The sequence below is a fragment of the Aquarana catesbeiana genome, linkage group LG04 (genome assembly GCF_042186555.1).
Source record: "Aquarana catesbeiana isolate 2022-GZ linkage group LG04, ASM4218655v1, whole genome shotgun sequence".
In the NCBI taxonomy this organism is placed as follows: Eukaryota; Metazoa; Chordata; class Amphibia; order Anura; family Ranidae; genus Aquarana; species Aquarana catesbeiana.
This window is the reverse complement of record NC_133327.1, coordinates 656,472,341-656,496,533: the sequence shown is the minus strand read 5'-3', so window position 1 is coordinate 656,496,533 and position 24,193 is coordinate 656,472,341. Positions and strand designations below refer to the sequence as shown.

The window sequence follows — 24,193 nt, the reverse complement described above, 5'->3', positions numbered from 1 at the left end:
AAATCCATATAAAACGTTTAATGTAATCCAAAAGTGCATAAAACTATTCACATTTATACAATAGACAAGTGCTTATATGTAAAAAAAAACATTCCCAGGCAATGCTGCAAACAATCCAAGCATTTGCTGATCCAAACAGGCATGGCAACGTCACATGCATTAGTTCCGCCCTATACGTTTCGTCATCTGGGGCAATAGGGTAATGCAGGGTTTCTCTACTCCAGTCCTCAAGGCACCCCAACAGGTCATCTTTTCATTCTTTCCATTATTTTGCACAGGTGATTTGATCAGTTTCATTGCCTTAGTAATTACCACAGCTGTTTCATCTGAGGGAAATCCTGAAAATATGACCTGCTGGGGCGCCTTGAGAACTGGAGTTGAGAAACATTGGGGTAACTGATGCAATAGGCTCTATCATGCCCCGATGACATCAGTTATGATGAAACACATATGGCTGAGCTAACGCATTTAACGTTGCCACGCCTGTTTGGATTGGTAATTGCTTATATTGTTTGCAACATTGACTGAGAATGTTTTTTTTTTACAAATAAGGGCTTGTCTATTGTCAAAATGTGAGCATTTGTATGTACTTTTGGATTAGTTTTATATGGATTTACAATATGTGGGTCTTCCCATTTTAATGCTATGGTGGATTTTGTGAAATATATGGATGGCATTGATTTAACATACACTGGAGACTGGGAGATACTACAGGATTTAAGCCAAGTGGTGTGGGTTGAACCCCTTTATGAAGAGATTACTATTCACAGGTTGATTTGACTCTGTAATAGGGTCTATCTGTTCCGGTAAGAGTCCATTTCTAATGGTGGTGATGATTCACATGGTGGTCACAAGTTTTGATTAGCAAGTTCTTCCTAACAGCACAGCAGTGTTTCTGCATATAATTGGGACTGTTACTGTATTTGCACATACATAAATTGGACGATATATTTTTTTCCTTGTGGACTTTGCTATTATTTACAGTGTCTTGAAAAAGTATTCATACCCCTTGAAATTTTCCACATTTTGTCATGTTACAACCAAACATGTAAATTTTTTTTTTTTTGGGATTTAATGCGATAGACCAACACAAAGTGGCACATAATTGTGAAGTGGAAGGAAAAAGATAAATGTTTTTTTAATTTTTCTTACAAATAAAGATGTGAAAAGTGTGGTACACATTTGTGTTAAGCCCCCCTGAGTCAATACTTTGTAGAACCACCTTTTGCTGCAATTACAGCTGCAAGTCTTTTTGGGGATGTCTCTACCAGCTTTGCACATCTAGAGAGTGACATTTTTGCCCATTTTTCTTTGTAAAATAGCTCACGTTCTGTCAGATTGGAGGGCAAGCGTCTGCGAACAGCAATTTTCAAGTCTTTCCACAGATCCTCAACACATGGGCCATTCTAACACATGAATATGCTTTGATCTAAACCATTCCATTGTAGCTCTGGCTGTATCTTTAGGGTTGTTGTCCTGCTGGAAGGTGAACCTCCGCTCCAGTCTTTTGCAGACTCTAACAGGTTTTCTTCTAAGTTTGCCCTGTGTTTGTCTCCATCCATCTTCCCATCACCTCTGACCAGCTTCCCTGTCCCTGCTGAAGAAAATCATCCCCACAATATGATGCTGCCACCACCATGTTTCACGGTGGGGATGGTGTGTTCAGGGTGATGTGCAGTGTTAGTTTTCCGCCACACATAGCGTTTTGCTTTTAGGACAAAAAGTTAAATTTTGGTTTCATCTGACCAGAGCACCTTCTACCACATGTTTGCTGTGTCCCCCACATGGCTTCTCACAAACTGCAAACAGGACTTCTTATGGCTTTCTTTCAACAATTGCTTTCTTCTTGCCACTTTTCCTTAAAGGACAGACTTGTGGAGTGCAGAAGTAATAATTATCCTCTGGACAGATTCTCCCACCTGAGCTGTGGATCTCTGCAGCTCCTCCAGAGTTACCATGGGCCTCTTGGCTGCTTCTCTGATTAATGCTCTCCTTACCCGGCTTGTCAGTTTAGGTGGACGGCCATGTCTTGGTAGGTCTGCAGTTGTGCCATACTCTTTCCATTTTCCGATGATGGATCGAACAGTGGTCTATGAGATGTTCAAAGCTTGGGATATTTTTTTATAACCTAACCCTGCTTGAAACTTCTACACAACTTTATCCCTGACCTGTCTAGTGTGTCCCTTGGCCTTCATGATGCTGTTTGTTCACTAAGGTTTTCTAAAAAAAAAAAAACCTCTGAGGACTTCACAGAACAGCTGTATTTATACAGAGATCAAATTACACACAGGTAGACTCTACTTACTAATTAGGTGACTTCTGAAGGCAATCGGTTCAACTAGATTTTAGTTAGGGGTATCAGAGTAAAGAGGGCGGAATACAAAGGAGCGCCAAACTTTTCAGATATTTATTTGTAAAAAAATATGGAAAACCATTTATCATTTTCTTTCCACTTCGCAATTATGTGCCACTTTGTGTTGGTCTATCACATAAAATCCCAATAAAATACATTTATGTTTTTGGTTGTAACATGACAAAATGTGGAAAATTTCAAGAGGTATGAATACTTTTCCAAGGCACTGTATCTGAATATTTTGTTTCTATATTATCACAGTTAGTGTGGCAAGTTATTTATTCCATTCATACAAAAATGTGATTCCCCAACCCCTCCACTACCACCAGCGTGTCCTTCTCCCTCCATCTCCATTGTGTGCCCACTGTCTTTGCTCTCTGCTGCTTCATTGTGCCCCTCCACTTTCTCTGACATTGCTCTCCCTGCCATCGGACTGTGTGCTGCCACAACCCAGCATCTCCTTCCCGGTACTTAATGACAATCATACTGGAACCTTGGATTCATGCCAGTCTGATCGCCAGCTGTTCCGTTCAATGTGGTGAGTGTAGCGATCAGTAAACATGCCTCTCAAGTTTACTGATCTTCTGTTTCTGAATGACATGGAAGAGCATAGTACTCAACACTTCTATGTTCACTCACACTGAATGAGGTCCATAAATATGGCATGTTTACTATCTCGTTCACTTTGGCAAAGAACACAGAAAGGCTCAGCATGGAGCACTTGTGTGTTCAGTGTTCATAATTGCACAGCAGCAGAGGAAAAGAAGATTATAGCCTACCAAACATTTTTTAGAAACCTAAAGTAAAACATGGAGAGCAGTTCTGGCAGCAAAAGGGTAAAATCTGTACTATGTTCACTTTAATATCCTCCTCCCCAGCAGCACATTCTCTTTGCTTCATTTCCTCTGCAGTATTGCTGGGGGAGAGGAAAGGACACCCTGTGTAACCTTCAAGTTGCCATAGTTGAGGCTTACATACGAACTCTCTCCTGGCCCCAGCATGACATAGGTGGTCCAATCGCCAAGGGCCCATTTCTGTCACATGGGAGGAAGGAGAGCAAATTGCAAAAATTTTTTAAACACAGAAGAACCAGGAATTTTCTTCATTCCTGAAGACTGAATGGAACTACATGGGCAGAAGTAAAGGCAGTATGTTCTGCACGGACAAAGGCACAGATTTGCTTTAACTCTACAACAACAAAAATGTCAAACTCAGTGAACTACACTATATTGTCAAAAGTATTGGGACACCTGCCTTTACACGCACATGAACTTTAATGGCATCCCAGTCCTAGTCCGTAGGGGTTAATATTGAGTTGGCCCACCCTTTGCAGCTAGAACAGCTTTAACTCTTCTGGGAAGGCTGTCCACAAGGTTTAAGAGTGTGTCTATGGGAATGTTTGACCATTCTTCCAGAAGCGCATTTGTGAGGTCAGGCACTGATGTCAGACGAGAAGGCCTGGCTCGCAGTCTCCGCTCTAACTCATCCAAAAGGTGTTATATTGGGTTGAGGTCGGGACTCTGTGCAGGCCAGTCAAGTTCTTCCACCTCAAACTTGCTCATCCATGTATTTATGGACCTTGCTTTGTGTACTGGTGCGCAGTCATGTTGGAACAGGAAGGGGTCATCCCCAAACTGTTCCCACAAAGTTGGGAGAATGAAATTGTCCAAAAATGTCTTAGTATGCTGGCCAAACCTAACCTCTGAAAAACAACCCCCACACCATAGACACACTCCTAAACTCCTAGTGGACAGCCTTCCCAGATAAGTTGAAGCTGTTATAGCTGCAAAGGTGGGCCAACTCAATACTGATCCCTACGGACTAAGACTGGGATGCCATTAAGGTTTATGACTGGGTAAAGGCAGGCGTCCCAATACTTTTGACAATATAGTGCATCATTGCCTGCATTAAAGTGACATTAAAGCAGAGTTCCGCCTGCCCCCCTCCTTTAAAAATTAAAAGTCAGCAGCTACACATACTGTAGCTGCTGACTTTTAACATGAATACACTTACCTGTCCTGGAGTCCAGCGATGTCAGCACCGCAGCTGATGTTTCCATTGGCTGGTCAGGTGCTGCCACCATTGTGGGTAAGGGAACCCGGCAGTGTAGCCTTTCAGCTTCATGGCTGGGTCCCTACTGCGTACGTGTGAAGCATGCTGCGCTCTTTCAATGGTCTGGCAGGAGGGGAGGGAGGAGGAGGGGGACCCGGAAGTGGGAACAGCGTACCTGTATAAAACAGGTATCCGCTCCCCCCCGATACAGTGCCAAATGTGGGGGAGGGTGGAATCAGATAAGGCGAAGTTCCACTTTTGGGTAAAACTCCGCTATAAACCTTTATTTTATTTTAAATTAAAATAACAAACATAGTATACTTACCATCTCTATGCAATGGTTTTGAACAGAGCAACCCCGATCCTCCTCATCTGGGCTGCGCTGGCACTCCAGGCCCCTAATCTTCGGCCGGTGCCCCCATGGAAAGCCGCGCAGGCTTGTGTCCGAGCAACCTGGTCTGTGCCTACTGACACAGACCGGGTGGCTCGGGCTCGCCCCCCACTCCCTTGGCACAGCATTTGAGTGACAGCAGCGGGAGACAATGGCTCCAACTGTTATCAATATGCCCAATGAGGAGGGTGACAGCTACTGACCTTTTTTACCTTAATGCAAATAATGCATTAAGATAAAAAAACCTTAAAGCTTTATAACCACTTTAAACAGACATTTTGTATGTAAATACAAAACACCCAACAAAAGAACAGTTGGTGACGTAGTGACTGTGTGCTCTCCCTTATGGCCCGTACATACGATCCGAATATCGTACGACCGTTTTCGCTTAATAGGCGCAAGTAGAAATTGAATAGCTAAATAAAGTCACGACAATTTTCGTACGACAGAAAAAAAAATCGGAAGTGATGTCATGTGTTGTAATGTCTTTGAATTTAAATTTTCGGACGAAAACTATACTGCCTAACCGAAAATCGTACGATCTGGAATTGTACGAGGAAAATTTTCGTGCATGCCCGATCGAATAAGATCGGATGAACGGTCGTGATCGGCTGTCGCAAGTAGTGTACACACAATCAGAAAATCGTACGATCCTTCCTCGGGCGACCGTTTTCGTACGATATTCCGATTGTGTGTACGGGCCATAAATGTTATGTACACTGGAGCAGAAGACAAACATAAGGAAACTAATAACCCGGGGAGAAAACACCGCTCATCATTGTGCAGTATGAATGGCAGGGCTTTGTAGCAGGTGACAGCTCCGCAGTGTCCCGTGTGTGACGTTCTCCAGGCAGACAACTACAAAGTGAAGCTAATGGCGCAGCAATGTACAAAACTGTGTTTACCTCAATAGAGTCTCAGAGCAGATGTTGATATCCACCCCTACGAAGCTGACACATTCCTCCACCACACTGTCCAGGGTGCCTTTCAAAAGCACCTGTGAGACGTCGTGCTGAAAGAGAAAGAAGAACAGATTACTGTTATAGGCCGACTCCTGGCATTATATAGACAATCAGAATCAACCAGCAAACGTAACCCCTTGAGGAACAGCTCCATGAGACAAGCAAACCAAGTCAATTACAGCTCCAATGAAAGGTATTATAGCAATGTTTGGTTGGACTTCGCTCTTCTGATGAATCTGTACCAGTTTTCTTCCACTTAAAAATGTTTGACATACGAACTTTGAAAAAACTGATATAATGTATATACTGTTCTACAAAAACATTTTAAAATTACAGTTACACTTATTAAATTGTTGTTTTAATTAAAAGAGAAGCCAAAGGGGTGTATTTACACTGGCATACAAGACACACCTTCATTTTAGGAGGGAAGTTTTAGGAGAAAAAACGGGAGTCTTTAAAAAAAAAATTAAAAGTCAGCAGCTACAAATACTGCAGCTGCTGACTTTTAAAATAAGGACACTTACCTGTCCCAGGGTCCAACGATGTCAGCACCTGAGACCGAATCGTCCCTCGGTCCTCGGGTGCTGCCGCCAACATTCTCTGTAAGGGAATCAGAAGTGAAGCGCTGCGGCTTCACTTCCCGGTTCCCTACTGCGCATGCGCGAGTCATGCTGCGCTTCCCTAACTGGTCCCCGCTGTCTCTGGGACCCGTGTGTGTCCCAGCAGACAGCGCGGGTGGGGACAGGAGGGGGCGTAGACTCCGTGGGAGTCTATGCCGGAAATGGGTGCAAATACCTGTCTTAGACAGGTATCTGCACCCCCCTCCCCTCAGAAAGGTGCCAAATGTGACACCGAAGGGGGGGAGGGTTCCAAAAAGCAGAAGTTCAATTTTTGTGTGAACCTCCACTTTGAATTTTAAATAAAGAACTTTGAAGCAAAATAAGGGTCAGTGCCCATCAACGCAGCCTCAAAATAAGGGTCAGTGCTCATCAATCCAGCCTCACCATTGCCATCTGCAGCCTCACAATTGTCCATCAATGCCGCTTGATCAATGCCCATATGCAGCCTCACCATTGCCATGAATGCAGCCTGATCAGTGCCCATCTGCAGCCTCACAATTGCCCCATCAATGCAGCCTGATCAATGTTCATCTACAGCCTCACAATTGCCCATCTGCAGCCTCACCATTGGCATGAATTCAGCCTAATCAGTGCCCATCTGCAGCCTCACCATTGGCATGAATTCAGCCTGATCAGTGCCCATCTGCAGCCTCACCTCAGATTACTCCTGCCTCGGAGGGCACAGGGAGGGGGGCGGGACAAGCGCCGTCATATTACATACAGCGAGAATCTCCTGTTTACTCGGCGGCCCTCTGTAATACAAAGCTCTATGATAGATAGAACAGTGGTCCAATGCCCGGCCCAGGAGACGGGACTTCCTATTACAGAGGCCGCTGAATAAACAGGAGATTCTCACTGTATGTAATCTGACGGCGCTCGTCCCGCCCCCCCTCCAGTTCCCTCCTAGGCAGCCCAAATTGCAGTATCGGCGTATAACACGCACACACTTTTTGCATACGATTTTCAGGGTGAAAAAGTGCGTGTTATACGCCAATAAATACAGTGTGTGTGTATATATATATTAAAAAAAAAAATTAAAGCTGTTCGTCCATTGTCTGTGCGTATGGGGCCAAATGTTATATTCTCAGGCTATATTCTCTACATATCTAGAATATGTGAATGGGGAAAATACCACATTGTGGTCACTAGATGGTGCTGACTACAATGGGAAAAGTGGCCATAATTTTCCACATTCATACATTCGATCTGCAGAGAGCATATAAGAGCATTTGATAAACTATCAATAAATGGTGTACTACATAGTCAGTCACTATGAGATTTGTTTAATGCATTCTGCAAAAATACTGGTGGATCCTGCTGCTCTCTATCTCACCTTCTGTTCATGTCCCCAATATAGCTAGGGATTTTGCAGCTGTGGTGGCAGCTCTGCAGATGCTCAGTTTTCAGGGCGTTTCTATGCTGAGCATTTCCTCCTTATCACATCTGAGCAGCCTATGTGACTATATATAGAGTCACACATGTGGGCGTATACACAGTGGTAAATGATGGCCCACTCCATCCCTCCTCCTTCATGCCCACTAACCAGCTAAACACAATGGGGGTGGGATATTACATGTAGATTGATAGAGGCTTCACCTCCCTCTTATTCTAAGACACAGGCTGGGGGGGCGTGACACAGCCTTTGACTGGCAGAAATCTGCCCACACCACGTTACTGCCAAAAAATAATAAAGATTTGATTTCAAATATAAAATTTGTATGAAAATTTAAAACAGTTTATCCCCTTCCCGCCGACCGTACGCAGATATGCGTACTCGGTTTTCCGGGGTTATACTGGGATGATGCCTGCAGCTGCAGGCATCATCCCGGTACCGTTGTTTACAGCGGGCGATCGGCTACCCGTGTATAACAACCGATGCGGCTAAAAGCCGCTTGGTTGTTATACCGGAGGAGCGGGAGGGGGACATCCCCCCCTCCCGCCGCCTCCCGCCGCTGTTAAAGGGCCTTCCGTGCGATCGGGAGGCCCGGTGTCCATTCGGCTGCCTTCAGCGGCTGGGGGGCGGGCTGGAGCGAAGCTGTGAGCGGCTTCGTTCCAGCCTTCTCGTTGTAAACGCGGAAGCGACGTCATGACGTCACTTCCCGTTTACTCGCCTGCCAATGGCGCCGAATTTATAAAAGTACACAGTATTCAGAATCGCCGTTTTCGGCGATCTGAATACTTTGAAGTGTAAAGGAGGGATTGGAGGTCTTTTAGACCCCCGATCCCTGCATAAAGAATACCTGTCACCACCTATTACTGTCACAAGGGATGTTTACATTCCTCGTGACAGCAATAAAAGTAAAAAAAAAAAAAAATGTTTTAATTTTTTTAAACACAATTTATAAAGTAAAAAAAAAAAAAAAATAAATAAAAAAAAAAAAATAAATTTTTTTTAAAGGTGCCCCTGTTCCCGCGAGCTCGCGCAGCGAAGAAAACGCATACGGAAGCCGCGCCCGCATATGTAAACGGTGTTCAAACCACACATGTGAGGTATCACCGCGATCGTCAGAGCGAGAGCAATAATTCTAGCCCTAGACCTCCTCTGTAGCTCAAACCTGGTAACCGTAAAAAATTTTTAAAGCGTCGCCTATGGAAATTCATAGGTACCGTAGTTTGTCGCCATTCCACGAGTGCGTGCAATTATAAAGGGTGACATGTTTGGTATCTATTTACTCGACGTAACATCATCTTTCACATTATACAAAAAAATTGGGGTAACTTTACTGTTTGGATTTTTTAAAATTCATGAAAGTGTCACTTTTTCCAAAAATTTGCGTTTAAAACACCGCTGCACAAATACCGTGTAATAAAAAATATTGCAACAATCGCCATTTTATTCTCTAGATTCTCTGCTAAAAAAATATATATAATGTTTGGGAACTCTAAGTAATTTTCTAGCAAAAAATACGGATTTTAACTTGTAAACACCAAATTTCAAAAATAGGCTTAGTCATGAAAGGGTTAATGATATTATTTATTTTTACTCTGTATTCCAAAGGCTGTTTTTTTTTTTTGAACATGTGACCAGCAGCAGAGGACTAGAAGCTCCTCCTGTTTATGTTTCCCAGCAAACAGGCTGGGAGAGATCTGGGTCATATGACAGCTGTATATCGATTAGGAAAAAGGTACTTAGAGCTTTTTTTTTTTATTAAAATAAATACAGTGCCATTATCCACAGAGAAAGAGAAGGGACAATGTAAATTGTTAAAAACTTAAGGACCAGGCCTATTTTTCAGACTCAGTGTGAACAAGTTAAAATATTTTTTTTTTTGCTAGAAAATTACTTAGAACCCCAAACATTATATATATTTTTTAGACACCCTAGAGAATAAAATGGTGGTTGTTGCAATACTTTATGTCACACTGTATTTGTGCAGCGATCTTATAAATGGATTATTTTTGGAAAAAATACACTTTTTTTACTTAAAAAATAAGACAACAGTAAAGTTAGCCCAATTTTTTTTAGATTGTGGAAGATAATGTTACGCTGAGTTAATTGATACCCAAAATGTCATGCTTCAAAATTTCGCCCGCTCGTGAAATGGCGACAAACTTTTACCCTTAAAAATCACTATAGGCGACGTTTAAAAAGGTCTACAGGTTTTGACATATATTATGTATATTATGTAGCCCAAAATAATGAAAAAATTACCGCTTGAATGTCCCTCCAAACCTATGTCAGTCGGATCAGCATGTGAAAAGACTGTGCAAGTCAGTTAAAACAGGGTTGTCAGGCTTCAGTAGACGTCAACAAATTGGAGGCCGTCTGCACACAAACACTGACTTCATGTTGTGTAAATGTAATGAGATGGGTAAAAGATGGCTTCAACTCCTGTTCTCCACCATTTGAGAATTTCTCATATGCATTTTTCCCCTCTTTGGGGCTTAATCATAGAGGCCTCTACGATTAAGCCCAAAAAGGGCGAAACACAATCATCTCAGGAGTTCTCTACAGGCAGAGAACAGAAGCTGAAGCCATCTTTTACCCATCTCATTACATTTATGCAACAGGGCGTCAGTGTCTGTGTGCTGAAAGCCACCAGTTTGTTGATGTCTAAGGTCCTGATGTCATACCAATGCAGCATCTAAAGTCTTGCATTTGGACATGATGGACGATGAGGAACAGTCCATTGCTGGAGCATAGGGTAGCGCCATCTGCTGGGGGAGAGGAGGATCAGTTAAGTTAAAAATTCTCCCTTAGACCTAGCACTACTAGTTTTTTATCATTCAACCCAGCGGGATGAATGAAAAACAAAAACAAAACTGACAGCTCAGGTCAGAGCCGCTGTACTAACTATTCAATGCTAGTACAGCAATCTCCCCTACCGTCCCTTTTAAGTTCTGACAGGAGGCCCTCCTCCCCCGTCAGAACACTCTGGCCAATGGCTAAGAGCGCCAATCGGCAGCCGATTGGCTTCTGTCGGATTGGCTGCAGTACACACGAGCCGAATGTCGGCCGGGTTCTATTGAACTGGCTGATGCCACCCGACATTCGGCCCGTGTGTAATAGGCTTTAGACTGGGGGTCGGCAACCCGTTGATCGCGGTCCACCTGTCGACCGTGAACAGGTTCCTGTGCCGACCCCCAACTTCTATGTGCGGCTCTGCCTCATCTTCTGCGTCCTGCTCCTTCACTGTCCCTCCTGCCCCCCCAGCCTCCTCTGTCGCTGTGATCAGTGAACAGAAAAAGACCGAAAGGGAGAGCATCTCAAGACAGAGGCGGGAGGAGGAGCCGGCCAAAATAACTTTTTATGTTTAACCGTAGGTGATTGGTTGCTAGGACAAAGGGTGGTCCTAAGCAACCAAACACCAGCTTGCGAATATGAAAAGTCACTCTGCCAGCTTTGCCCCTCTGTCCAGAACTGTGTGCTGCCTCCCGGTCTCTGTTGTGGAAACAGGTAGGAGACTATGCTATGCGAGGAAGAGATTACTGCCATAGAGAGAGAGAGAGAGAGAGAGAGAGAGAGGAGAGAGAAGGGAGAGAGAGAGTGAGAGAGAGGGGGGAGAGAGAGTGAGAGAGTGAGAGGGGAGGGGGGGGAGAGAGAGAGAGAGAGAGAGAGAGAGAGAGGGAGGAGAGAGAAGGGAGAGAGAGAGTGAGAGAGAGGGGGGGGGGGGGGAGAGAGTGAGAGAGGGGAGAGAGTGAGAGGGGGAGGGGGGGGGGGGGGGGAGAGAGAGAGAGAGAGAGAGAGAGAGAGAGAGAGAGAGAGAGAGAGAGGGAGGAGAGAGAAGGGAGAGAGAGAGAGAGAGAGAGAGAGAGAGAGAGAGAGAGAGAGAGAGAGAGAGGAGGGGGGGGGGGGGAGGGGGGGGGGGGGGGGGGGGCGAGGGGGGGGGAGAGAGAGTGGAGGTGAGAGAGAGAGAGAGAGAGAGGGCGAGGGGGGGGAGAGAGAGTGAGAGAGAGGGGAGGGGGGGGAGAGAGAGTGAGAGGGGAGAGAGAGAGTGAGAGGGGGAGGGGGGAGAGAGAGAGAGGGGGAGGAGAGAGAAGGGAGAGAGAGAGGGGGAGAGAGAGTGAGAGAGAGAGAGGGGAGGGGGGAGAGAGAGGGGAGGGGGGAGAGAGAGAGGGGGGGGAGAGGAGAGAGAGAGAGAGAGAGTGTGAGAGAGAGAGATAGAGAGAGTCATGTAGGCATATGTAAATGGTATTTGCACTACACATGAGAGGTATCACAGTGAACATTATAGCGAGAGCAATAATTCTAGTGCTCCTCTAACTCTAAACATGTAACCTGTAAAGGCGTTTAAAAACGTCACCTATGGAGATTTTTAAGTACCATAGTTGTCGCCATTGCACGAGCGTGCACAATATTGAAGCGTGACGTTAGGTCTATTTACTCGGCGTAACATCATCTTTCCTATTACACCAACAAAAATGTAGGTATATATTGTTTTTTTTTTTTTTAATTCATTAAAATGTATTTTTTCCCAAAAAATGGTGTTTGAAAAGCTGTTGCACAAATACCGTGTGAGAAATTGCAACGATCACCATTTTATTCTCTAGGGTCTCCGCTAAAGAAAAAGTTGTATAATGTTTTGGGGTTATAAGTAATAAACAAATACTGATTTAAACTTGCAAACAAAAAGAGCCAGAAAAGGCCTGGTCAGCAAGTTGTTAATTATCCTATGATGCTGACATGTCTAAACTCCACTGAGTGTATGAAGGTGTGTGTGTGTCTATATAGACACACACATATACATACACACAAATGCACAAACGGAGTTTCATCAAATAAAAAAAAATGTAAAAAATAAATCACTGAGTGCTTTTATTTTTTCTCACAAGGAAAATCACAGGGACACACAAAAAAAAATATTGTGTATATATATAATAATTTTCTATCACCTAGAATACGAAGGCATACAAGGATGAAATAGTCAGCATATCCTTACCTGGTACATCCCGACGCCAATGTGTTTAGGGTCAATTTTCACAAGCTCAGCTAATGGATCCTGTACAACGTCTCGCTATGGAAACTGAAAACAGAATAGGCAAACAAATGTGGTTTTCTGTGAAAGTCAGTACTGTATAATTACAGCAGTTTGTGATTCTCAAGCTCAGACAGATTCATGTCTTCACTATAGAGGAGGGCATGCAAAGCACATTAAAGCTCGGGATTCCCCTCCTTACTTAGTGCCGCCTATCAGTGCCCATCAGTGCCGCCTATCAGTGCCCCATCAGTGCCGCCTATCAGTGCCCATCAGTGCCGCCTATCAGTGCCACCCAGCATTACCTATCAGTGCCCATAAAGGCCATCAGTGCCGCCTATCAGTGCCACCTATTACTGCCACCCATCAGTGCCTATCAGTGCCGCCTATCAGTACCCGCCTATCAATGCCCATCAGTGCCGCCCATCAATGCCCATCAGTGCTTGCCTATAAGTGCCAATCAGCGCTGCGTATTAGTGCCTGCGTATTAGTGCCCTCCTCATCACTGCCCATCAATGCAGCCTCATCAGTGCACATCAGTGAAGGAGAAAAATTACTTATTTACAAAATTTTGTAACAGAAACTAAGAAAAACTTTTTTATTTTCAAATTTTTGTTCTTTTTTCATTTGTTTAGCAAAAAATAAGAAATAAAAACAGCGGTGATTAAATACCACCAAAAGAAAGCTTTAGCTGTCTCAAACAAAAACAAAAAAAAGATAAAATATTTTGTTTGGGTACAATGTTGTATGACCGCTCAATAGTCATTCAAAAATTGACAGCGCGGATAACTGAAAATTGGCCTGGGCAGGAAGGGGCTCAAAGTGCTCGATATTGAAGTGGTTAATATATACGTATCACACTTCCTCAGTAACATAAACCAGATATTGACATTTAAAGGAGGGTCATGTTGTATGAAAGGACAGAACGGTAGCACTCCCTTTGACAAGGATGGAAGAGGTCCCTGTGGCCTTTCACACATATATGGTTAAGGCATTGCCACCTACATATAAAGAAGGGGTCAAGTTCTAGGAGAGTAAGAAACCATACCTGCACTCCTCAGATTGGGATCTAGATCTGGCATCTCCTTGGCAGCATCTGGACTAACGCTATAGATGGATGCCCCCCCGCTTCATTGGTAATGCTGCAAAAATAAAAATCAGAAGACATTAATTATACTGAAAATAAATCGTATACAAAGCTTGGCCACAGACAGAGCAACCTTTAAAGGGTCAGTCCATGTGAAAGCAATATTTACTGATAGGTGGAGCAAGGTGGGTTGAGACAATGCCATGGTATCTTATAGTGTATGTTTCCGAAATGTTAACAGTTAGATGGGCTGACTCTTTTCCTGCTCACCATTGTGTGTTGAAGCTCCCCCTGCTCTATTCTCCATAAGACAAAATTAGGGATGAAACGATACCAATTTTTTTTACAATGAGTACGAGTACCGATACTTTTTTTATTTTTAGTACTCTCCGATACCGATACCTACCGCAACTGTTTTGTTTACACTTCAGCTGTCAGCAATGGTACAAAGCATTGAAAAGTTATTTACAAATGAAATAAATTTATTTTTTCTTAATTTGGCGCTTTTTCAATGTGAAATGTGTAAATATATGTTAATATATATATGTGTAAAAATATTCACTAACAAAGCAAATAAAAAAAAAGTTTTGTTTATCGTTTATAAAATAGACGTGAACAAAAGAAAAAAAGCAGGAAAATAATAATTAAATGGAGGAGAATAGGGAGTTAATTAAGGCTGATTAGAGCCAATTAAGGGTTATTAAAGGGTTAAATCAGGAACATTTGTTCATCCCTTTGATCTGCAGATAAAGAAACAGAAATATACAAAAAGAAACAAAGTTTCTTTTTATTTTAGTGTTTTAGGGCTGAGCAATGTTGTTAATAAACATTGCCGGCTTCTTTTTTTTTTTTTTTTTTTGACAGCTCCAATTACCGGACTTCTTTAACACAGGGGAGACCCACTGACAGCTCAAAGAACCGAGCCTGAAAGTATCGGTTTCAGGTATCGTGCATTTGCACGAGTACTGATACTTGTGCAAATACTCGGTATCAGCACAGATACTGATACCGATACTAGTATCGGTGCAACCCTAGACAAAATACCAGTACCAGTGACCCCTATAGGTAGAAGGGAGAATTGATAACAAAGCTGAATTTATGGTAAAACCAGATGAGCAAATAAAACTATTAAATAGATTTCTCCCAAGGGCATTAATGCAGCAAAAAAAAAAAAAAAGAAAGAAAAGAAAAATTTAACTAAAAAGGGCTTTTAACCACTTAAGGACTAGCCTCCTTTTGGATTTTAGGTGTTTACATGTTTTAAAACAGTTTTTTTTGCAAGAAAATTACTTAGAACCCTCAAACATTACATATTGGTTTTTTTTTTTCTAACACCCTACAGAATAAAATGGCAGTCAATGCAATACTTTTTTTTGCACCGTATTTGCGCAGCGGTCTTATAAGCGCACTTTTTTTTTAAAAAAATTCACTTTTTTTGAATACAAAAAAAAATAAGACAACAGTAAAGTTAGCCCCAATTTTTTTTTATAGTGTGAAATATAACGTTACACCAAGTAAATTGATACCCAACATGTCATGCTTCAAAATTGCGCCCGCTCGTGGAATGGCGTCAAACTTTTACCCTTAAAAATCTCCATAGGCGACGTTTAAAAAATTCTACAGGTTGCATGTTTTGCGTTACAGAGGAGGTCTGGGGCTAGAATTATTGCTCTCGCTCTACCGATCGTGGCGATACCTCACATGTGTGGTTTGACCACCGTTTTAATTTTTTTTTTTCTTATTTATTTTACTTTATTTTTTCACTGTTTAAAAAAAAAAAAATTGGATCACTTTTATTCCTATTCCTGTAAACATCCCTTATAATAGAAGAGATCTGGGGTCAAAAAGTCCTCAGATCTCATATTTGGACTTAAATGCAAAAACAAAAAACAAAAAACTGTCGTTTGAAAAAATGACAAAAAAAAAAAAATATGACTTTAAGACAAATGGGCGGAGCTGACGTTATGACGTCGCTTCCGCCCTCCTATGGTATGGAGACGGGTGGGGGCCATCTTAGCCTCACTCGTCTCCATACCCAGGAAGTGACAGGTCCTGATCGCCTCCGCCGCTACCGACTTTAACTGACTTTTACTTTAACTGACAATTGCGCGGTCGTGTACCCAAATAAACTTTTTGTCCTTTCCCCCCCCCCACAAATAGTCTTCATTCTAATATTTATAATACTCTCCTTATATTGCCTTTGTGCATTTTAACAACCTTTACAACCACACATACCTTCATCAATTGGTGCTTTTTTATTATTTCAACCAATTCAGACTCATATCACTATCATTTATCTGATGGAACCATATAGCAACCAGCTTGGGTGCTTCCGTCAAGATAGAGCTTCCTCCAGCCTGGAACCAGGTATTATAGCTGATCAACCAAGACTAGCTGACAATAGCTTAGATGCAAACTGGAACTCTCTTTATTGGAAACTCACACAGAATATATAGTACACCAGATCAGGTGAGCCTGATCTCATTATCGTATACTGTATACAGGAATGTAATTAACACAGCTAAGGAACAACCAACAAAAACAGTATGCTAATCCACCTCTAGCAACCAATAGCTGACAGTGATTTAACCCCTTCCAGCCGAGCGTACGCAGATGTGCGTACTCGGCTTTCCGGGGTTATAATACCTCAGCTGTTATACCGGAGGAGCGCCCCCTCCCGCCGCCACTCTTACCGGGCCTCCCGATGACCAATCGGCCGCCTCTGGCGGCTGGGACTGTCTGGAACGAAGCCGTGAACGGCTTTGTTCCAGCCTTCTAATCGTAAACACAGAAGTGACGTCATGACGTCACTTCCCGTTTACTCGGCTGCCAATGGCGCCGGTTTTAAAAAAATACACAGTATTCAGAATTGCCGAAAACGGTGATCTGAATACTTTGAAGTGCAATAGACCCCCAATCTCTCCATAAAGAGTACCTGTCACCACCTATTACTGTCACAAGGGATGTTTACATTTTTTTTTTAAAAAAACACAATTTATTCATATAAAAATAAATAAAATAAATAAGAAAAAAAAAAAATTTTTTTAAAAGCGCCCCTGTCCCCGCGTGCTCGCGCAGCAAAGAAAAGTCATACGGAAGTCGCACCCGCATAAGTAAACGGTGTTCAAATCACACATGTGAGGTATTGCCGCGATCGTCAGAGCGAGAGCAATAATTCTAGCACTAGACCTCCTCTGTACCTCCAACCTGGTAACTGTAAAATAAATTTAAAGTGGCACCTATGGAGATTTTTAGATACCATAGTTTGTCGCCATTCCACGAGTGCATGCTATTATAAAACGTGACATGTTTGGTATCTATTTACTCAGCGTAACATCATCTTTCACATTATACAAAAAATTGGGCTAATTTTATTTTTGTTTTTTTTAAATTCATGAAAGTGTCCCTTTTCCCAAAAAGTTGCGTTTAAAACACTGCTGCACAAATACCGTGTGACATAAAATATTCCAACAATTGCCATTTTATTCTCTAGATTCTCTGCTAAAAAAATATATATAATGTTTGGAGGCTCTAAGTAATTTTCTAGCAAAAAATACGGATTTTAACTTGTAAATACCAAATGTCAAAAATAGGCTTAGTCATGAAAAGGTTAAATAATATGAACTAATTAACAACCAGCCACTTAAACCAGCCTAGGTGACCAGACTGCCCGGCAACAAGCCTACAACAAAGTACATTACACATTATCATAAGTATAAACACAGAGATGAGCAGACAGACAGAAGCAATAGGTGACTTAATTAACAATGGGAGAAAAACACTTAACACATAACATGTTAAACAGATTATATCAGAATGCCGCAGAATCAGATGACTTTGAGCTGATGATATTAACATCTACTTTGAGTATCACAATCTAAAGCAATCATTGCTGGTTATGGGCATAGAGGTCCTAAATATGGATCCAGGACCTAGATTACCAGTGTCTGTGTATTTAATTGCTGCTGGGTTTTTTATTTTTTGCTAAATAAAACAAAAAAGAACCGAAAATTTTGAAAAAAAAAAAAAAAAAAAAAAACTTTCATAGTTTGATATAAAATTTTGAAAACAGGTAATTTTTCTCCTTCACTGATGTGCACTGATGAGGCTGCACTGATGGTCACTGATGGGCAGCACTAATGGGCATCGATGGGTGGCACGGATGAGGCGGGACTGAAGGGCACTGATGGGCACTGGTAGGTGACACTGATAGGCAGCACTAATTATGAGGCACTGATGGGCATTGAATGGCAGCACTGGAGGGCATTGACGGGTGGCACTGTGGGTACTGGTAGGTGGCACAGTGGTCACTGGCAGCTGACACTGGTGGCACAGAAAATGCAGCTGCGGCTTTCAGCGTGACGGACCGATGTCCCTCTGACACAAGCCGGGTCTTGGCTTTTTTTTCTAGATTTAATTTTTTTCCAGATTACCGATCTTCTGTTTACATCACATGATCAGCCATCATTGGCTGACCGCTGATCACGGGTTAAGGGGCCGGGATCAGCCCCTTACTCAGATCTGTGATCAGCGGAGTTTCAGACTCGGTGATCACAAAGCACGCCACAGGGTCGCGCAGACAGTGCTTGCTCGGGAGGATGTCCATGGATGCCCTTCCGGCAATTAAGACCCACGCTGTAGCCATCTTTTGGCTATAGCGCGGGCAGCAAGTAGTTAAAAGCCAGGGCCCATAGTCAGTAGGCAAGAGGCCACCCTGCAGTCCCCTCTAAAAGCCCCTGGCTGGGTCTGTCACAATTTATATAAAATTTAAGTGGACAATCACTTTCCTAAGGAACTGGCAAGAGCAGTTTTCCCACACCCTGTATGTTCCAGATATGGCTGGACTCGGAAAGAACACTAGAACATTTTATTACCAATACCAGCAGAATAAAATGAAACACTGGATCATGGTAGGAATTTTTCAGACTGGATGAAGCTTTGCTGGGATGTTTTAATAAAAGGTACAACTGTCTGTAACATGTGAAAAATCTTCGGTGTGATTAGTGAGAAAACAATCATAGGGGAGGTTGGCCAATAAGGAGAGGCCCCTGTAACATGTGACCACCTTCTGACCCGACTTAGCAGTGAGCAGTATTAATAAATAATGAGATGGCAGAGAGCAATGTAGGTAAAGGAAAGATCCTGAGGCTGTTTAGGCTGGCCATGCACTGAGTAAATCACCGAGGAAAGGAAAATAGAACAGTTTAAACTCACTAAGTCGTCAATAGAGACTTTTAATACCAACCAGCATGCAGAGCAATGCGAGTTCACTCACTGCACTTTACATGTTCAGAAATCGCTCGATATACAAGGAATTTCTAGATAGCCAAAAGGGAAAAAGAGAACCTCGAGTCCCCAATCAAGGAGCCTGGAGTAGGGAGATGTTTGGTGTATCATCATATAAAAGGAAAAATAAGGAAAAAAAGGAAATAAAATGCACATGATCAGCTATCAGCCAATGACAGCTAATCACGTGATATAAACAGAAGATCAGTAATCTTTTTTTTTCCCTCACGCCATCAACACGAGGGGGAAAAAAGCCGATCACCGGCTTCTGTCAGAGGGACATCGGTCCCCCACACAGAGCTGCGGCTGCCTAATCTGTGCCACCAGTGTCAACTATAAGTTCCCACCAGTGCCACCTACCAGTGCCCACCAGTACTGCCAATCAATGCTCATCAGTGCCTCATCATCAGTGCCACCGATCATCAGTGCTGCCTATCAGTGCCCTTCCGTGTCACCCATTAGTGCCAACCATCAGTGCCCATCAGTGCATATCAATGAAGGAGAAAAATTACCTGTTTTTATAACAAACTATGAAACTGTTTTTTTTTTTGTTTTTTTTTTTGTTTTTTTCTGTCTTTTTTCATTTTTTTTTCAAAAAATAAAAAACCCAACAGTGATTAAATACCACCAAAAGAAAGCTCTATTTGTGTGAAAAAAATATAAAAATTTTATTTGGGTACAGCATTGCATGATCGCACAACTGTCATTCAAAGTGGGAGATCGATGAAAGCCGAAAATTGGTCTAGGCAGGAAGGGGTTTTAGGGGCCCAGTAAGCAAATGGTTAAAAGAAAGAAATTCTTGAAATATATTACTCTATTTAAAATAAATGTTTCTCTTTTTGAATTGAATTACTGAAAAAAATTATCTTTTTGATGATGTTCTAATTTATGAGATGCACCTGTGTGTACTATATATATATATATATATATATATATATATATATATATATATATATATATATATATATATATATATATATATATATATATATATATATATATATATATATATATATATATATATATATATTACACACACACACACACACTATATTACCAAAAGTATAGGGACGCCTGCCTTTACATACATAAACTTTAATGGCATCCCAGCCTTAGTCCGTAGGGTTCAATATTGAGTTGGCCCACCCTTTGCAGCTATAACAGCTTCAACTCTTCTGGGAAGGCTGTCCACAAGGTTTAGAAGTGTGTCTATGGGAATGTTTGCCCATTCTTCCAGAAGCGCATTTGTGAGGTCAGGCACTGATGTGGATGAGAAGGCCTGGCTCGCAGTCTCCGCTCTAACTCATCTCAAAGGTGTTCTATTGGGTTGAGATCAGGCCAGTCAAGTTCCTCCACCCCAAAGACACACTCCTAAACCATAGCTGCAAAGGGTGGGCCAACTGAATATTGAACTCTACAGACCAAGGCTGGGATGCCATTAAAGTTTATGTGCCTCCCAATACTTTTGGTAATATAGTGTGTGTACATACATATACACACACACACACACACACACACACACACACACATATTATATATATATAAAGGTTTGCAAATAACATAATGTAGAGCCTAGTGTACCAACGCGGTTCGCATAAATCCAGTGCTTCTTTAGGATTCACAAGCTCTCTATATCAAAAATATGTGTACAATGTCTAAAATCACCCAGTATACATCAATCAGCCCATATGGTGAGATGTTATCCAAGTAATATATAGCAGTAAAGTGTAGATGTCTTGGATTAGAAAATATTTACAGGAATTGAGGTTTAAAGAAAAAAATTATATTCATTATTTACCTGAAAGACATTTACATCTTTGTTTGCTGAGCCACATTTTAAAGGAGAACTCCAGATATGGATATTTTATACATAGTCACATTATTTCAGCTTAGCTCAAAGCAACTCTGCATATACTATACCTGTGGAATCCCTCTAGAACAGGGGTTCTTAACATTCACTATATAGCCCCGCCCCCACCCCTTGTCACAATTATTGCTTTCCCATTGGCAGAAAAAGAAAACGCGCTTCTCTTGAATCGGTGTTGGCCCTTTTAAATTTGTATCATTGTTCTCTGCACAACTGCCATCTTGTGCCACTCCAAAGGGAGGAGAATAAGGAGGAGAGGGATATGGAAGAATAAAAATGAGAAGAAGAAGGAACGAGAAGAAGAAAGGGGAAGAAGGAGGAGGAAAGAGAAGAATAAGGAGGCGGAGAAGCAAGGGGGTGAAGGAAGGAGGATGAGGGAAGGAGAAAAATGAGGGGGTGAAGGAAGGAGAAGGATGAAGGGGTGAAGGAAGGAGGAAAATGAGGGGGTGAAGGAAGGAGGAGGAAAATGAGGGGGTGAAGGAGGAGGTGGTGAAGGGAGAAGGCAGAAGGAGGGAGGAAGAGGGAGGAGGAGAAGGAGGGAGGAAGAGGGAGGAGGATGAGGATGAGGATGAGGGAAGGAAGGAAGGAAGGAAGGGAGGGAGGGAGGGAGGGAGGGAGGGAGGGAGGGAGGGAAGGAAGGAAGGAAGGAAGGAAGGAAGGAAGGAAGGAAGGAGGGAGGGAAGGAAGGAAGGAAGGAAGGAGGGAGGGAAGGAGGGAGGGAGGGAGGGAGGGAGGGAGGTAGGGAAGGAGGGAGGGAAGGAGGGAGGGAGGGTAGGAGGGAGGGAAGGAGGGAGGGAGGGAAGGAGGGAGGGAAGGAGGGAGGGAGGGAAGGAGGGAGGGAGGGACGGACGGAAGGAGGGAGGGAAGGAGGGACGGAAGGAGGGAGGGAGGGACGGACGGAAAGAGGGAGGGAAGGAGGGAGGGAGGGAAGGAGGGAAGGAGGGAGGGAGGGAAGGAGGGAAGGAGGGAGGGAGGGAAGGAAGGAGGGAAGGAAGGAGGGAAGGAAGGAGGGAGGGAAGGAGGGAAGGAAGGAGGGAGGGAAGGAGGGAAGGAAGGAGGGAGGGAAGGAGGGAAGGAAGGAGGGAGGGAAGGAGGGAAGGAGGGAAGGAGGGAGGGAGGGAGGGAAGGAGGGAAGGAGGGAGGGAGCGAGGGAAGGAGGGAGGGAAGGAGGGAAGGAAGGAAGAAAGGAAGGAAGGGAAGGAGGAGGAGAAGGAAGGAGAAGAAGGAGGAGGAGAAAAAGGAGAAAAAAAAGTAAGAAAAAGAGAAAAGGAAGAGGAGGAGAAGGAAGGTGAAGAAGAAAAAGAATAAGGAGGAGGAGGAGAAGGAGGAAGCAATAGGGAATAGACCAATAGCACCTCAAGTAACAGCACTGCAAGTCCTGCTGAGCTTCCAGACCTCAGCTCTGAGGTCACCTGGCTCCTCCCTTCCACAAAACCACACCCTTATTTTTCACACACCCTCAAACAATTAGTCACAGACTTTTTGGCGCAAGAGGCAGACATTCAAGGAATACAAAAAAATAGACTTAAAATAAGAGGCACCATAAACCTAATAAAACAGCTTCAACGTAAAATAAGAGACACCAAGACATAAATTCATAGTTCGGAGGGATGCCTTGAAACAACAGGAAAAATTAGGTCTGGTGTGCCACCCAATGAACACCTGGGGGCGTGGCCAATAAAGTAGCAGTCTAATTTCAATGGTCAGTAAAAAGTAATGCAGAGTTTAGGGGTCAATAGTAAGAAATGCAGAGTGCAAGAGTCACTAGTAGCAGAGTTCATGGGTCAGTAGTAGGTACCACAGTTTGGAAGTCAGTACTATGTAGAGGGCAGGGTTCAGTTGTAACACATAGTGTAGAGGTCAGTAGTAAGTAATGCTTAGTGTTCAGAGGTCAGTAGTATAGAACATAGGGTGGTGACAAGGACTTTATGGAAGGAGACAACCAGCCCGCATCCCTATAGTCATATACAATAGAAGGTTTTTTCCTCTTAAATGGGATTTTAGAGGGCGGAAGTCTCAAAGAATATATCAAAAAGTATAAAAAATATATGGTTTTATTAAATCAAAAAGTTAAAAGCATTACACATATTAATGAAAAGCAACAATGAAAACAAAATGGATGCCAAAATTTACAAATGATGGTGATACAACAAAGGTATGCAAGACAGGTCAACAGAACTACACTTAACCCCACAGGAGCTGTTTTAGCAAAAGGAGCTAATTGACAGTGCAGGCCCAACGCGTTTCGAGGTTTTATAATGGTTGCGACCTCTTCTTCAGGGGCTGGAGGTGAGGTGTATATCTGTCATAATATTGCAAGATCAGCATCACATGGCATCCAGTTTAAGAGGGAGGGAGGGAAGAAAATGGTTAGCCACCGGGGTCCGGACCCAAATATCAGTGCCGCTACCATGAGACCAAACCCGCCAGCAGATCAGGACCGGACACAAAGGGCGTCACGTCCATCAGCTGGTGACACCTCAGGTGTTTAGAGTTGTGAATTGTCTTGTCAGATATTGGCGCATGAAGAGTGAGGTTATCTCTATGCTGGCTCCAAAAACGGATATCCGTCAAATGGTAACACCCCAGGTATTTGGGATTATAAGAGGTGTTGTAAACTAATGATATATAATGGGTAGTTAATCCCTGTGCTGGCTCACATACAGATGTTGTCTATGACGGCTGTTTGATCTCAAATGCCGTAATACACGAGGAAACAGCAATGGAGCGCCTATGGCCGGCGGCTTGAGAGATCACAGCAGCTGCACATTCGGTCCGGTGTCCTTACCAGTGTGTAGAGGACACTGGACCGAATGTGCAGCTGCTGTGATCTCTCAAGACGCCGGCCATAGGCGCTCCATTGCTATTTCCTCGTGTATTACGGCATTTGAGATCAAACAGCCGTCATAGACAACATCTGTATGTGAGCCAGCACAGGGATTAACTACCCATTATGTATCATTAGTTTACAACACCTCTTATAATCCCAAATACCTGGGGTGTTACCATTTGACGGATATCCGTTTTTGGAGCCAGCATAGAGATAACCTCACTCTTCATGCGCCAATAGCTGACAAGACAATTCACAACTCTAAACACCTGAGGTGTCACCAGCTGACGGATGTGAAGCCCTTTGTGTCCGGTCCTGATCTGCTGACG

The 24,193-nt window shown here is 43.0% G+C and overlaps 2 protein-coding genes and 1 pseudogene across 2 annotated transcripts in view; 1 reads left to right on the top strand and 2 right to left on the bottom strand.

Moving 5' to 3' along the window:
* Window positions 1-24,193, bottom strand: part of EPAS1 (endothelial PAS domain protein 1) — a 510,313-nt gene that overhangs the window by 380,950 nt on the left and 105,170 nt on the right. The gene's annotated exons all lie outside the window — the stretch shown is intronic.
* Window positions 1-24,193, bottom strand: part of LOC141140934 (S1 RNA-binding domain-containing protein 1-like) — a gene marked incomplete at its 5' end in the record, with an annotated part of 149,507 nt that overhangs the window by 57,204 nt on the left and 68,110 nt on the right. The window contains 5 exon segments of the mRNA XM_073628488.1: window positions 5,702-5,808; window positions 12,759-12,824; window positions 12,826-12,842; window positions 13,843-13,918; window positions 13,921-13,936. Of these exon segments, the coding sequence (XP_073484589.1) occupies window positions 5,702-5,808; window positions 12,759-12,824; window positions 12,826-12,842; window positions 13,843-13,918; window positions 13,921-13,936 (282 nt within the window).
* On the top strand, window positions 13,700-13,803 carry LOC141141640 (U6atac minor spliceosomal RNA; annotated as a pseudogene).